The 16,061-nt window shown below is 29.8% G+C and overlaps 1 protein-coding gene across 1 annotated transcript; it reads left to right on the top strand.

Moving 5' to 3' along the window:
• Positions 1 to 8,272: 8,272 nt before the first annotated feature.
• On the top strand, positions 8,273 to 15,792 carry amadh2 (aminoaldehyde dehydrogenase 2). Its single transcript, NM_001247306.2, has 15 exons — positions 8,273 to 8,459; positions 8,695 to 8,828; positions 9,539 to 9,619; positions 9,704 to 9,852; positions 10,755 to 10,847; positions 10,930 to 11,053; positions 11,153 to 11,218; positions 11,313 to 11,382; positions 11,790 to 11,866; positions 12,969 to 13,082; positions 14,562 to 14,639; positions 14,725 to 14,876; positions 14,959 to 15,019; positions 15,122 to 15,228; positions 15,491 to 15,792. Exons 1-15 carry the CDS (start codon positions 8,342 to 8,344, stop codon positions 15,582 to 15,584), a joined length of 1,518 nt encoding a protein of 505 aa, NP_001234235.2. The 5' UTR covers positions 8,273 to 8,341; the 3' UTR covers positions 15,585 to 15,792.
• Positions 15,793 to 16,061: the final 269 nt, after the last annotated feature.

Below are 16,061 nucleotides of genomic sequence, written 5' to 3'. Positions count from 1 at the left end.
GGCAAGGAGAATACTGTACTTTCAAGACTTTATCTAATATATTATTATATTAATTCTCTTTTCTCCCAAATCTTCTCATTACTGGTAAACCTCTTCCTGTTTTTTTTTTCTTCATCAAAAAAGCAATAAAACATGTCAAGAAAAAGTGCATATGAGAATTCATGGGCTGATCAATGGGACTACCATAAAGAATCCTATTCCAAAGAGAACAAAAAAGGTGATTTCTCCGCGGTTGGCGTCGGAGTGGCAAAGAAAGTTGGAGAAAAAACAAAGGCAGTGGCTTCAACTAGCATGAAGAAGATGAAAGAAGGTACTTCATCTGGATTTCAGTGGATCAAAGAAAAGTACCAAAAAACTGCCCAAAAGAATTGATTATTTTTTTCTTTTTAATTATTATTTGCATCATCTGTACATGATTGATGATATATTCATTTTACTGGCATGTATTGGTGGTTTAAATAAATTTGAGATGATTTCATTTATTGTTAAACCAAATTTCTTCATTCTTTTTTTATTAATATCAGTTTGATCATATTGTAGGTAATACGTATGTTAATTATTTTTTTTTATAATAATTCTAGCTTGAAGTGAAAAGTTCTTAATCGATTAGAGAGATGATTCATGAACACGCACGATACTTCGGTTATTTTTGAATAGTTAGCTATGGAGATCACGTTTGATGAAAATGTTCACTGATTAAATACTAACAGGGACTTTCTTGCAATTTAATCAACCATGTTTTCTTAAGTAATCATGTATCATTGTTATACATATATAAAGTTTGTTTTGATTGTTAGTTAAAATATATTATATAAAGTTTGTTTTGATTGTTAGTTAAAATATATTATATAAAGTTTGTTTTGATTGTTAGTTAAAATATATTATATAAAGTTTGTTTTGATTGTTAGTTAAAATATATTATATTGTATTATGTAATAACAAAAACCCATATTTTATGGAACAACCAATTTGGTGTGTTCCGTTAGTAAATTTATAAATTACAATACTATACGATATAATCAAACCAAATAATTACAAATTTACAATGTTACTAAATAATAACAAATAATATAATCGTTCATTATGAAACAATACAATATAGTATTAAAACGATATAATATTATATTTACCATACCATATAGTACAATAGATTACAATACGAAATAATGAATAACAATGACTCAAAATAAAGTGTTAGTCGTTCATTAGGCCCAAATTGAAAAACAGTTTGTCACAATATTGTCAAATGGGCTTTACTCAAACAAAACTGTAATTCGCCCATTTCGTCACTTTTTACTCACTATTTTGAATTTTGAAATTTCAGATTATAAGTGAAATTTTGTCTCTTTCTAAATTTTATTTTTCAGGATTTTAAGTAAATATAAAATAAAACTGAAAATAGCCCTGACCATGAAAAAATTAAATAACATTATAATATATCCATATATTAAATTTATGATGATATGATTTAATTTTTTAAAAAAAATAAATCAAATTATAGATAGATATATTAAAACGATTAATTACCTTTTTTTTTTATAAAAAAGGGTAATATAAAAGTCTTTTTCCATTCACCGTCCAGTCCATGATGTGAAATCTGGAAAATGATGGCAAATTAGCTAGAAGCTTCCGTCACGGTTTTCCTTTATTTGTTGGTCCATTAAAGCTACACTATCTTTCTTTTTTGTCTCTTTATTTAATTTATTTTCTTTGTTTTAGTTTTTTTTTAAAAAATGTGTATACTCTTTATTATAATCTTGGTTCTTTTTTTCATTTCTTGTTTATTCATGCTAAAAAAAAAAAATTGTTTTTGCAAAAAAAAAAAAAAATCACAAACAAATGCCGTTTCAGCATTTACCACAAGGTGTTAATCTCGTGAATATATACTTACCATAAAAAAATCTTATTAAATACTATATGATGAGAGTATTATTCGGAATACCATTAGATGACAGATTTAGCTTCCCCAAATCTATTATTAATTAATTAATTATATATCACTACTCTATTAGCTTGGATATTGATGCTATTCACGTGTGTCGACCTACCAATCAATATATTTAATTCTGTGTCATATAGAGTATAGTATATCACACATAATCACTTGGAATATTTTCTTCACGTGGTAGTTGGCACATAAGTATTTATTATCGTCAAATCAAATCATTTCAAGATACAATTCAATTCAAGCCACGTAAATTGAGTTATTAATAAAAAGACAAGAATAATGGTCAAGCCTAATGTGATTTTATTATTAAGATATGCATGAACATTAAATAATTAAAATTATTTGTTTGTAAATATTAATAAATATATGATTGAATAAAAATAAATTCAATATTAAGATATGATATATTTTCGTTCGCTAGTGATGGTGGAGATGGTTTGTAGTGGTGACATAGTGATAATGGTTAGGCTACTGGCTAATAATAGTGATAATGAAGGTGGTTGGTGTAGTATCAACTGATGGTTGATAGTGATATCAAGAGAATGTAAGGTGTCGGATGATGTATTTGTGATAGTTTTTTTATCGGATGATCCCGAAAGGACATATTTGTGGTAGTTACGTTGATTACAATGTTAGTTGTGATGGTGGAGTTGATTAGTAGTAAAATTAACCACAAAGTGGTATTATGACGTAGTAAAAAGTGCTTGTCAAGGATGATTATGATAATAAAGGTGATTGGTGAGACGACAATAATAAATGACAATTGTTGATTGTGAGATGGTAATAATAGTTGGCAATAATGAAAATTAATGATTGTTAGATGCATCCATGGTGAATAATATCATAAAAAAAATATATCTTTTAATGATATTTAAACATTATTTAAAATTATAATAATAAAAACGTATTCAAATCAGTTAAATACTTAAAATAGCTATTATGGAAACAAATAAATAAGTCTGGAAAGTCAAATCCAAATGATTAAGTATAATTTATGAATAATCTATTACTATTATAGATGTAAAAGATTTTGTTGATTATTCATTAACTTAATAGTCTTTTTAAATTTAAAATTGATAGAAGAAGATATGGAAAGATCAGCCAGAAATATCATTGAAATTATATATGTATTATTAATACAATCACATATGACTAACCCACATGTAAAGTAGGAAAAGGTGATGGAAAGTGGAGAAAGATAAAATTATATAAAAGGGAAATTTTTTCTTTTATGAAGTTAGAATTAGATATATTCTACCTAGGACTTAGGAGATGAAAGATGGTATTTTATTTAAAATTTATGAAGATGAAAAAAAACACGTTTGAAACACTTCTTTAAATTTAAAATTTATGGGCACACTTTTCGGATTAAAAACTAAATAAAATGCATATCTAGCAATGATTTTGAAATATAAGGGTAAATATATATTTTAAAAAATATTCCTGTCTGATAATTATTGTACACTATTGATTTGTGTTTTATAAGAAATAATAAATAATAGATGTAATATTATTATATTATTTTTTGACTTTATTAAATTTATTATTTTGAAAAATGTATTAAATAGAAAATAATAGTATCATTTTGGTTCACACGGGATCCAACTTCCCGATTTGCTTGAGTAGTCTTGAACTTGAGAGTTACAGCTTGAGCCAAACTTAGGAAAGCATACGAGTAGCCACTTTGGCCAAGTATTACTTTTAGTTATTTTCATGAGTTATCTTTTGTGTTTTAGTCTTTCGTATAATAAGTGAGCCAGTAAATTAACTCTTAATTTATTAAATTAGATAATTATTTTTAATATAGTGAACAATTATAATTAGATGGAGAAATAATAAATATTTCTCGTAGCCAAGGGACTTCTAATTCTATCTAAGGGCATCTCCAACACAATCCTCTATTTTACTTTCCAAATATAAAGTTCTCTATTTTTCAGACAACCAACTCCAACCTAATTCTCTATTTTACACTCTAAAAAAATATATTTCTCTCTCCTCAATATTATATTGTTATTTCTATTTTATTCTTATTTTCTTATTTCATAATATAAATTCTTTATTTCTTTTTTCTCAAATAATTACCTTATACATTTTTTACTGTGATATAAATTTATCTTAAAATTTTAAATAACATAAATTGCAAGAAAATATTAATACATAAATTAGGGGAGCAAATTCAAATAAAAACTGACATACAATTACATAAACACTCAATTTCATAGTCATTACATTGCTCCCACAATCTATAATGCATTACGGAGATAAAATGAGCATTTTTGTCCTTAATTTTTTTATGTTTAGCTAAAAATTGTTCAAACCGGAGATTCATCTACCACCACTTCTATAGTTGGAGTTGGAGTCTCTACGACATCTTGAATTGGTGCATTGAGAAACTATTAGTGATTCAAATATTTGTGATTATATGCAACGAGAACAATAACAAATACTTGAAAAAAGAAATCAACAATCACAACCGCAGTCACAACCACAATCGCAACAACTTTCAGAATCATATTCTATTTTTTTTCCAAATAGTGCTATATCTGGAACGACCTACCGGATTATTAAATTATTATTGTGATCAATTACTTATTATGTTATGTATTGTATTGTTGTCTTGTATTTAAATTTATATGTTATGTATTGTATTATTGTCTTGTATTTAAATTATATGTTATGTATTATATTATTGTCTTGTATTTAAATTATCATATCATGTATTATATTTTTTATAAATTTTTCATCTTGCCATTTTGATTTTTTGTATTCTTTGAAAATTAATAATAAAATGAATTTTTATTATTGATGAAAATTAGAAAAAAATTATTAATTTGAAATTGAAGTAGTATATATTAAAAAAATATTTAGAATGTTATATTACATTTAAAAAAGAATTATGAATATTAGATATTTAATTAATGAAATTATATATAAAATAATAAGTTAATTAAAAAGAAATAGAAATAATAATATAATAATAAAAAAAGTAAAATAGAAAGTGTGTAATAATTCTCAAAATATGAAAAACTATTATTTTATCTTTCTATAAATGAAGAATAAAGAATAATTCGAAGGTGAATTAGAGAGAATATTCTTTATTTTACTTTCTAAATATAAAAAATGAAAAGTAAAATAGAGATGATCGAAGATAATTTAAACGCTTCATTTTGCCAGCCAAAGTCAAAATAGTACAAACACACAACACAATAAACTCTTGATTTTCCAGAATTAAAAAAAAAACTATGTAGGCCCTGTTGAGCCACAAATATATTTGGGAAAACTTTATAAATTGGTATTTGGTCATATAATTATTATTACTTTGACAAATATGTACGGCAAACATTTCAAGTTTATAAAAAGAGTTAGAATTTGGCCCCAAATTTTAGCATTAGGATTTTTTTTTAAAATTATCCCAAACTTCTGTATTGATTTTTTAAAATACCCAGCATTTATAGTGTTGAACTAAAATTTATTTCTAAGGTTGTTGCACAAATTTATATTTTTCATGCAATTTTTCCGAGCTTGTTATTCTTAGTGACTTTCAATTATAAGGTAACACTAAATGCTTAGAAAATTTGGTTAGAAATTTAAAAAATTTATAATTTTTTTTATTTTAAAATAATCTTTTTTTATTTTTAAATTAAAAAATATCAAAGTTAAAAGGATAAAGATATCAAAAAGACAAAATACATAGTGTGAAATATGTTCTGATCAAACAGATTTTTCCTAAGTATTAATAGTAGTTTTTAGTATATAAATATCAAATTAATGAAACTTCTTTTTTCAAATTCATATTAATTATGTTTAATGTCATGACTTTTTATAAAATATTTTCATAATTTTTAGACTTACGAATATTTTTAATAATTTTTAAAAATTTATGAATATAAATTAATTTTATTAAAAATAATCAAATTACTTTTATTTACTACTATATAAAAGAGGCTAGAGAAACAGCTGTTCGTCAAAATGCCTACTTCCCCAGCCAGGGGCAATATAATAATTTACGAAATATCATTGTACTTAACTGCTTTGTTGTTGCACTTTCTTATTTATTGGACATAAAAGTCCACCACATTTCCGTTTTTGTTTTACCTCAATAGAAAAACAAGGGGCCCATAATTGTCTTTTTAACACATGTACTCATTTCAACTATTCTCATTTCCTTTCTTTTATTTGTTCCTCACAATTTCTCCTTTTAATTCTTTTCACTTCGTTTCTTTTGTGGCAATTAGCTTTTAAAAATTTGATTACTTTATTTATACAATTTTTTACAAAAATATTTGTTTCTAAAAAATAAATTAATTAACACTTAAAATTTTATTATTGTCACGTGAATTTGAATAGATTTAATTTATATTATTGAAAATTACGTTTGACATATTATAAATCATAATAATTAACAATTGAAAATATTTTTAATTGACTTTTGAAAAAAAAAAGATTAATTGACTGTTGAAATTTTATCATTGTCCAATGAATTTGAATAGGTGTAATAATATGTATTGATAAAATTATGTAAGAAATACTACAAGTCACAATAATTAACAATAAAAAATATTTTTAAATCATATAAAAAATTTGGTTCACTAACTTGAGTAGAAGAAGTAAACTATATTATTTGAAAATAACATTAAAACTTCTAGAATTCATAAATTAACAACTTAAAATACTTATGATTGTATTAATGTGTGTAGACAATAAAATTTTGCATCAAGAAATATAATAATCAAGAACGAAAAAAAATCATAACAATTATATTTATTAATTTAAATGCGAGCGATTCATCAACATGCTTGCTTCCTAAACAAGGGCAAGTTGGTAATTTATTGGGTAATTTTACTTTTACGTCTACTTTATGATTTTTGTTCTCATTTCCACGGTGTCCTATAAATTGATACATGAAAAGTAATTAATTATGTAAAAATTATATAAGAGGTACTACAAATTATAACAAGTAGTAATTTAAAATATTTAAATATGTACTGCATAAATTGAAAAATAAAATAATATATTTTGTTTCAATAAAATTGCATAAAATATATTATAAATTACAGTAATTAATAACTTTAAATTTCAATAATTTCTCAAGTTCTATTTGTATTATTTAAAATTAAATAAAAAATAATATTCTATATTTTTTCAATTTATATGACACATTTTATTTTTGAGAGTTTAAGTTTGACTAAGAATTTTTTTATAAAATCTTTAATTTTTTAAATAAATTTCTAAATTTTTGAACTACATAAAAAAGTACTACAAATTACCATAATTGACAATTTAAATTATTTAAAAAAATTTATGATAAAAAAAACTTATCTAAAATTTTAAAAATTTAAAATATGTCACATAAATTGAGATAAGAAAGTTCCCATAGAGTATATCTAAAAAGTTTTTTTAACCAAACAATAAGACTTTATCTAAAAATAATTTATTAAAAATATATAAAATACTATTGTCAAACACCCTCGATTAAAATTTATACGGTAAAAAAAATAACTCCGCAAAGTTACAATAAAACACATGTTTTACTAATTTTGTAAAGAATATAGTTGTTGGAGGGTTCCAATATAAAAGGGCGACACATTATAACCGAGACCGACTATTATTGCCCAAATACTACTTAGACTTACCATAACACGTTTTCATATGGACAAGTTAAAGATTATCTCACTTGGAAATTATCTGATTAAATATTTATAAGATAACAATTTCAATTTACTAAAAATATAATCTTAGATATAAGCTCAAAAAGAATATATATAAAAATTGTTATAAAATCAAGCTCATGACAATATAAATATAAAGAGACGAAAATAAGAGAAGTAAGATGGAAGAAGACTTTCTTCTTATTCAAGTGTATATAACTTTCATATATTTATATTACAATAGTGAATGAACAATCCTATTTATAGAGCGAGAAATCACTCCAAATGTCACCATATTAAGTATCATAATAAATAGATACATTCTTATCCAAAAAGGTCCATGTAACCTAGTGAATATGAATGGTTGTTCATGTACCAACCTTATGGACTATCAACTCATTCAATGAATTTATAACAAAAATAGAATAATAGTATGTAATAGTTATAATATTGGTTTGATAGTTACCTGTCCTTTAATTTCTATTATTATTCATCGTTTATTATACTTTAATTATCATTTACGTACGTATATGATAATTTTTGTATATGTTACATTTCTTTAGTCGATTTTGAATAGTTTTTTCTCGAGTGTACATGCGCGTGTGGATGCAAGCGAGTGGTCGGATTATATGACGGTGTTATCAAATTCTTTGGCTATAAAGTAGGAATGAGCACTACATTTTTTCGACTGATATCAGTAACACTTTGACAAAATACTGAAAGTGAAGTGATCAAGTGTAGAGCCATGGCGATTCCTAATATACGGATCCCTTGTCGGCAGTTGTTCATCGACGGTGAATGGAGAGAACCCCTCAAGAAGAACCGATTACCCATCATCAATCCGGCCAATGAAGAAATTATCGGTATTTGAAATTTCATAGGTTTAATTTCAAAGATCTCTTGCAATTTAGTGGACAACTTTTGAAATGATGTTAGAAATTGTGAAGATTTGTGTGTGTTTTATGGTTGCAACTGGAATATGTTCTAGAATAACCTTCAAATTATATTTTCCGCAAGATTTGAGCAATTATGTTGCAAATTAATGAGTTCTTGTTTGATCCGGTTGTAAATTTTTTTTATCTTCTTGGATTTTTTCAGGGTATATTCCCGCAGCTACAGAGGAGGATGTAGATATGGCCGTCAAAGCTGCACGGAGTGCGCTTCGTCGAGATGACTGGGGTTCTACTACTGGAGCACAGCGTGCCAAATATCTTCGTGCTATTGCTGCTAAGGTTGGTGTGTTCAGTTTGGTTATTTTTCCATATCGTTATTAGGTGGACCACCTAGGTTTGACTTTCAGGTTTGGTAACTTACGGATGCTTGGGTGGAATTTCTCATCTGAGAATTTTATCGTTTGTTGACTTGCATTTTCTTGATTGCTTATTAACCTAAGGAAGTGTTAATTTCACATCTTCCAAGACTATACTATAGTGTCATCTCATGAGATCGGTTAACATGATTTTTGTAGATAGCCCTACAGTTACATCAAGATTGCTCAAGCTGTACTTGATTCCCCCTCCCCCCCCAAAAAAAAAAGAAAAAAAAAAGAAATCCCTCAAATTGTGTCGTTCAGCTAACATCAGCAATTTACATCTAATTGAGTAGCACCTGCAAAGATTATTCTGTTTGAATAATAATAAATTATTTCTCTTCTATTTACTATACTCAAGAAAAATAATTACACTGCTTCTCTACTAAACTGAACTGCATTATGATAATGCCAGTTTTTCGCTAGCTTTCACCTTTGACTCTGAATATCATGGCTAGATAGCAGATCCAGTTTGATTGGATTATGTTGTAGTGTACTAACAGTTCTGTGTGTATATAGCATTTACCTTGATTCTTGGTGTTTGAGTGTCAGGCCGATAGTGATATTTTTACTATTCATGATTATTTGTTTATGCTTTATTGATTCAGTTGCTGTTGTTTACATTTACTGTAGGTACTGGAGAAAAAGCCTGAACTGGCTACACTTGAGACTATCGATAATGGAAAACCCTGGTTCGAGGCTGCCTCGGATATAGTAAGTTCTTGCTTAATAGGATAAACATAGGATAATTTATTGCAAAGACTTCATTCTACTTATGTGCTCTTTCTTATCTTCCAGGATGATGTCGTAGCGTGTTTTGAGTACTATGCAGATCTAGCTGAAGCTTTGGATTCAAAAAAGCAGACTGAAGTTAAACTTCATTTGGATTCATTCAAGACCCATGTTTTAAGAGAACCTCTTGGTGTTGTGGGGTTGATTACTCCATGGTACACCACTTAATGTTAATGATTTATGCTCTTCTTATCTCTTTCAACCCACTTTGAAATATGGCATTCTTCTCTTTTCAAACCAAGATGATATTATTTTAGGCGACCAACTTCTGCATTACATACATTTACTTTATATGTGGCCGCTCTATCTGGTTATGAGCTATTAAGAAAAATGAAGAGACTGTTCGAATGAGCTAAACTTTGAGCTTTATGATTAATTGAGATAGCCTCCTGAACAACCAAAAATTAGAGAAATGAAAACAGTTTGCACTTGTAGTTCATTAAACTAGTTATCAACTAGTTCAGCGGTGTCTTTAATTACAAAGTTGGATGCCATCCTAACACGAGCATCGGGAATGATAATCAAGTGGACTTGTGAGAATTTTATTTATTGGATAGTGACAACATACACATTTCAAGTTCTGAAAAAGGTGAAATGTCATTGAGATGAATTCTATGAATCTAAGTTCTTTAGAAGCCTTCAAAAAAGTTTAGAGAAATTAGATGAAAAAGTAGGAGAGACTCGAGGGGATGTAGGAAATTGTAGAGTTCTCCTGAATATTTCTTTGTTTGTTGGCCTCAAATGAATTGCATCTTCAAGGCAATCAGGAATACTTGTGGAAGTCAAAAGGGGCGTTGACAAACTGGGGGTGGGGGATAGTTTTCAAGAGATTCTTTTTTTTTCTCTTTCCTTATTTTACCATTCACTCTGATTAGTGGACAAACCGCTGCATTTGCCGTTTCAAAGATCCCTAAAAAGATTAGCTTTTTTTGGTTATGAGTTAGGGAGAGTGGAAATCAATCTATTGGAGCATTGTGAATTTCATTGGATTTTTCGTGTTTCGATTGAGAGAAAAGATTTAGATGATTGACTTATGAGCTTTTGTTTCATAATGAAGGAATTATCCTCTTTTGATGACCACATGGAAAGTCGCTCCTGCCCTAGCAGCTGGTTGTGCAGCAATACTCAAGCCATCAGAACTAGCATCTATGTGAGTTCTTAGACGGTTTTCTTCATTATCCTTATTAGTGGTCCATATTATTTACATCTTTTTTTTTTTTTTGCAACTTCAGTACCTCTTTGGAGTTGGGTGAAATCTGTAGAGAGGTGGGTCTTCCTCCTGGTGCCCTTAGCATACTAACGGGATTAGGACATGAAGCTGGTTCTCCTTTGGTATCACATCCTGATGTTGATAAGGTTTGCTTTGTTTCTTTTAGGTGTATCTGTGCTTGCCTAAATTTAATACTATGTTAAGTTCATGTGATGAATGCATTTTTACTTCTTTGGGGAGAGCAGATTGCATTTACAGGAAGTGGCCCAACAGGGGTCAAGATCATGACCGCTGCAGCTCAACTTGTTAAAGTACGTGCACATCTAAATAATGATTTAGGTTCCTATTGGCAAAACCGATATGCTGGTGGATTCAGCTCACTAAGCCTCTTTATGTCATTTGCAGCCAGTTACTCTTGAGCTTGGTGGAAAAAGTCCAATAGTTGTGTTTGATGACATTCATAACCTTGATACAGGTTTGCTCTTTTAGTCCTATTTGACAACTCCCTTCTAATGTATATTTCTGTACCCGACATATCTGGAATTTCCTATCACATACTTAGCAGAACTGATAATTTTGGAAAAGGAGGAACTTCATCATTTCAACATCCTTCTATTTTGGAGGAGCATTATCAATATAAAAAAGAAGGAAAAGAAAGAACAGGGAAAATCCAGCTATTGAAATTTAACAGGTGACTAGCACATTACAGATCAATGCTCTAACCTCCGAGTTATGAGCAAATGCGTAATAATTGCCTAAACTGTTGGGAATACGAGTCTTAATACTACTTTCTATGCCCTCATACATTTCATAGTCACCTTTGCGCTGCATTTACGAAATTAATATAGCTCTTGAGCTTAAGTGTCCTCATTGTCTACACAGCTGTGGAGTGGACTCTTTTTGGCTGCTTTTGGACAAATGGTCAAATTTGCAGTGCAACTTCACGTCTTATAATACAGGTACTAGCTTAAATATCGGGGAAGGCCCATGTATTTAGTTAGTTTTCAGTTTTATGGTTATCATGGTTCTCTGACACCACTGTTTACCACTATCTAGAAAATACTGTATATACTATTGGCAACTAGCAATTCCTTGAGAATACAAGACGATTGTGGGTGTGTGTGTATCTTAAATAGCAAATAATTAGTTTTTCTCGTAACACTATATCAAGGTCACTCTGTTTTTCTCTGGTTGTTCATAATGAAGTTTCTTCAGGTTTAAGATTATGTGAAACTTGATTGCTCCTTAATTTGGTAGTTCACTGATGGTACCTGAGTCAAACATAATATCAGTTTGTGAAAGTTGAAACAGAAAGGGGCCTAATTTCTAATGGTTGACTCAGCAGAATGTGCATCTAGTACTATACCTTGATAGACCAGACAAACCAGACAATACTTTATCTAATAGTAGGATAAAAGACCCTGCTTCCTTTTTCTTATGCTACAAGATTAGATTGTGAAATTTAGTCCCTATTGGACATCAATTAGTTTGACCTTTGAAAATTTAATTTATCTTAACTGAAAACCAAGGGCTCTGTAACAGATAAATGTAAGAATTCAAAAGTTTCTGAGGAAAAAAATAAAAAAGAAAGTAAACAAAAGGCAAGGTCTTTTCTGCTCAGTTCAATTTCCTTATAAAAAAACAAAAGGCATTGTCTTGCGAGCTATTGCATAGGAGCGGGGTTTTTACCCTGTGTGCACCCAAAGGATAGCGGCTGCGGATTTTCCCCTGTCATAAAAAAAGAAGAAGTAGGACGATCTACTCTCAGAGAGGGTGAGACTCCTAGTTTTTCTTTGTTTTTTAAAATGCCACCTTATTATAATATCCTTCCATATAGTTGTTACTGTTTTGCTATTCGTTGTCATGTTTCTCCCTGCCACCTGTTTTTTCGTTTTATTACTACTTTGATTTGCTTGGGCTATGTTCTTGTTGTTGCCACCTTATATAACACTGAAAACAATACTATTACGGAGTCCCTTTGATGTATTCTTTGATGCTATCTCCCTTTCTAGTATCGTCAAACACTAGAGCTCTTTGTGAAAACAAATTATGAATTTGCAGGAAACAATTGCTCCACAATTTTTGGCCAGGCTTCTTGAGTGGACAAAAAACATCAAAATCTCAGATCCCTTGGAAGAAGACTGCAAGCTTGGTCCTGTCATTAGTCGTGGACAGGTAAAGACATTTTTGCAATAAACTAGTAGAAGATGTTCTGCTTTAACTGTATTATAAAGTGCTTGAAGACAATGTTGTGTGGTGCCTTAAATAGATGCAACTGTAGTGTAAAATTTATGTTGTTCCCTGCTTAAAGTGATTTATGTGCGGAAGTGCCATCTCATTGGATGAGATATAGTCAACAGGATAAGTTTTGGGATATGGAACTTAAAGTCACAACGGTCTGTTTAGACTTTTTGCAGTTTGAAAATTGCCAAAAGCTATCCAATGGTCTTTTTTCTGGTGTAATATCACTAGTTGTGCTGCAGAAGAGAAAAAATAACCAGTCAGCATTGATGATCTTGCAAAAATAGCCGTTCAAATGGGTTGGTTTGTACATAGTTTCACAAGGCCAAGAAATATTTAAGAAACATATCTCTCATGAAAAATAAACAACTTCTTTAAGATTATACTTGTACTGGTGAGACAAATCTTCTGGCTGAAACTTTGATGTTTGCTACTCCTTGATTCAGTGATCATATTTAAATGTTGCGAGAACATAAAGTGTTCTCCTTGTTTAATGTCACCTCTAGTTTGTCTTGTTAACGTCACCTCTAATTTATCAAGATGCAAGGGACTTCTGTCTGAGAAATTACTAATGCTTCCTCTTTGAACTTCTATAGTTAATATTGTTAATTTGAAGTTCTATTCACACCCTTGTAACTTATCCTATTCATACCTAATAAATCTGATTACTTCTGTTCATAATTGCACAACTTTGGGTTAGACATTTAGACGTTTGGTGTTCATCCCATATAAAGTTCATGGTAAAACTTAACATTAGAAAGTAATTGAGTACCGCCTATATTAATGGTGGTCAATGCTGTATAATATTCATCTGCTTACCCTAGTTAGTCAATGTTATTGTTAAAGAACTATTGATGTGAGAAATCATTTCTTTCAGAATTATTAGAACTTAATCTTTGATGGAAGAATGAAAATACAGAGGATTCATGTTTTTTGCTAAAATAAAGAGATATTGATTATGTATTTGAAAGAGTTAATTGGTCTTGTTGTCCAAAATATTGTCAATTAAACATCTGCCAAGAGAAGGGGAGTTTCTTTAACAACACCTTAATGTAAATAGGAGGTTGACTTAAATCTTAAAAGGAAGTTGAGGAGAAATTATAGTACAATCGACATGGAAGGTCTGTGTAGTTGTGAAAAGCTCCAGAATAGAATAAGAAATGATCATAATTCACATCAGTTTAGAATTCTTTGAAGATACTGGAACTTTCTTATCACTGGGCAAAGCAACAACATTTAAAAATGATATGGATATTGGCTTTCAATTTGTGTCTAGTTTGTTTCTTTTCTTGTTATCATGTTCATCTGCTGGGTTCTTTGTCAAAAATAATGTTTATCTGCTGGGTTTCTTTTTTTGTCTAAGCAGACTTATGAAATATTCTTATATGTTGACTTGTTTGTTTTACCTTTCAGTATGAGAAGATCTTGAAGTTCATCTCTACAGCCAAAGATGAAGGTGCAACCATTCTTTATGGTGGTGACCGACCTGAGGTAAGGAACACTTCTGGGTGAAAGTATGCAGGTGCTGTATTTATCAGTATGTTGGAACATGACTCGATTCTTCACTGGATTTCAGCACTTAAAGAAAGGATATTACATTCAACCAACAATCATAACTGATGTTGATACGTCCATGGAGATCTGGAAAGAGGAGGTATTTGGACCTGTTCTTTGTGTCAAAACATTTAAAATTGAAGAGGAAGCCATTGAACTAGCAAATGATACCAAGTGAGTTGGCTAGACTTAAGATACACGATTCTATTATTTCACAAACATTCCTTTTTCTAATTTACGCTTTTTTCTTTGTTAGGTTTGGTTTGGGTGCTGCTATTTTGTCAAAAGATCTTGAAAGATGTGAACGTTTCACAAAGGTGAGAGTAGTTCCTCAATTGCGAAAAACATCTTTTATCCATACCCAAAGGCACTGCTTCTTGCAAAGCCAGGGATGACCTCTTAGTAATTGGACTTTGCAGGCTTTTCAGTCGGGGATTGTCTGGATCAACTGCTCGCAGCCATGCTTTTGGCAACCACCATGGGGGGGTAAGAAGCGTAGTGGTTTTGGACGTGAGCTTGGGGAATGGTAAGCACTCATTGGTTGATTTTAGTTCCATGTTGAATATCATCTTAGTGACTTAGCAATTACCTCACTTTCCCTTCAGCCATCTTGTTTCTTTCTGCTACCAAAAGTTCTCTTTCTTGAATTAGCTATGTTGTGTAAAAGCAACCGAGTATAACGGGAAAACCTGTGGTTGTATTACCACACTTGGAAGAGTATTTAGATGGAGAATCTGGCAAGCTGTACAGCTGATTAGTGATATATTGCTCTTTCTTCTTTCTCGCAGGAGTCTCGAGAACTACCTAAACATTAAACAGGTGACTCAGTATGTGACTCCGGACGAACCATGGGCTTTTTACAAGTCTCCTTCAAAGCTGTGAAACTTTCAAGTGGTCAAGGATTATGTGAATGATGAAGAAGCAGAGATGAAACTTGGATCTGATGTAGAACTGGCCTCGGTTGTTATTATCAAGTCTAATAATCTGTTTGAAGGGACAAAATGTGGACTACATTTTTTTTTCTACTGATATTGCGGTCTTCTGTTTATTTCATCTTTATGAGCAAAGTGTCAATCTTGGATTCATCATATTCACTAATTGCACGTTACATGCAAAATTTCATAAGAGAAAGGTTTAGCAAGCTATATTAACTACATAAATTCATCTTATGCAATTTCCACAAAGGGGAAATAGCATGGGATGGATAAACAAAAGCACCAATGAGAAGTTAGAAAAGTGACTTAATGATATGGACTAATCTTAACATTTGGTGAGTTGCTATTTTGGGTTAGTAAAATATGAAGAGGGTTAAACCACTAAAAATGATTGAAATTATATGCAAGCTAACTTACATGGTTG

This window comes from Solanum lycopersicum, chromosome 3, assembly GCF_036512215.1.
Source record: "Solanum lycopersicum chromosome 3, SLM_r2.1".
Lineage (NCBI taxonomy): Eukaryota > Viridiplantae > Streptophyta > Magnoliopsida > Solanales > Solanaceae > Solanum > Solanum lycopersicum.
The sequence above is the reverse complement of the archived record's forward strand: the minus strand, read 5'-3'. Positions and strand labels throughout refer to the sequence as shown.

Excerpts from the sequence above, each read along its gene's own strand:
- amadh2 (NM_001247306.2), top strand. The coding sequence starts at position 8,342 with ATGGCGATTCCTAATATACGGATCCCTTGTCGGCAGTTGTTCATCGAC. Across the intron at positions 8,460-8,694 it reads GGCCAATGAAGAAATTATCG|GGTATATTCCCGCAGCTACA; the intron begins GTATTTGAAATT and ends GGATTTTTTCAG. Across the intron at positions 11,054-11,152 it reads CACATCCTGATGTTGATAAG|ATTGCATTTACAGGAAGTGG; the intron begins GTTTGCTTTGTT and ends TGGGGAGAGCAG.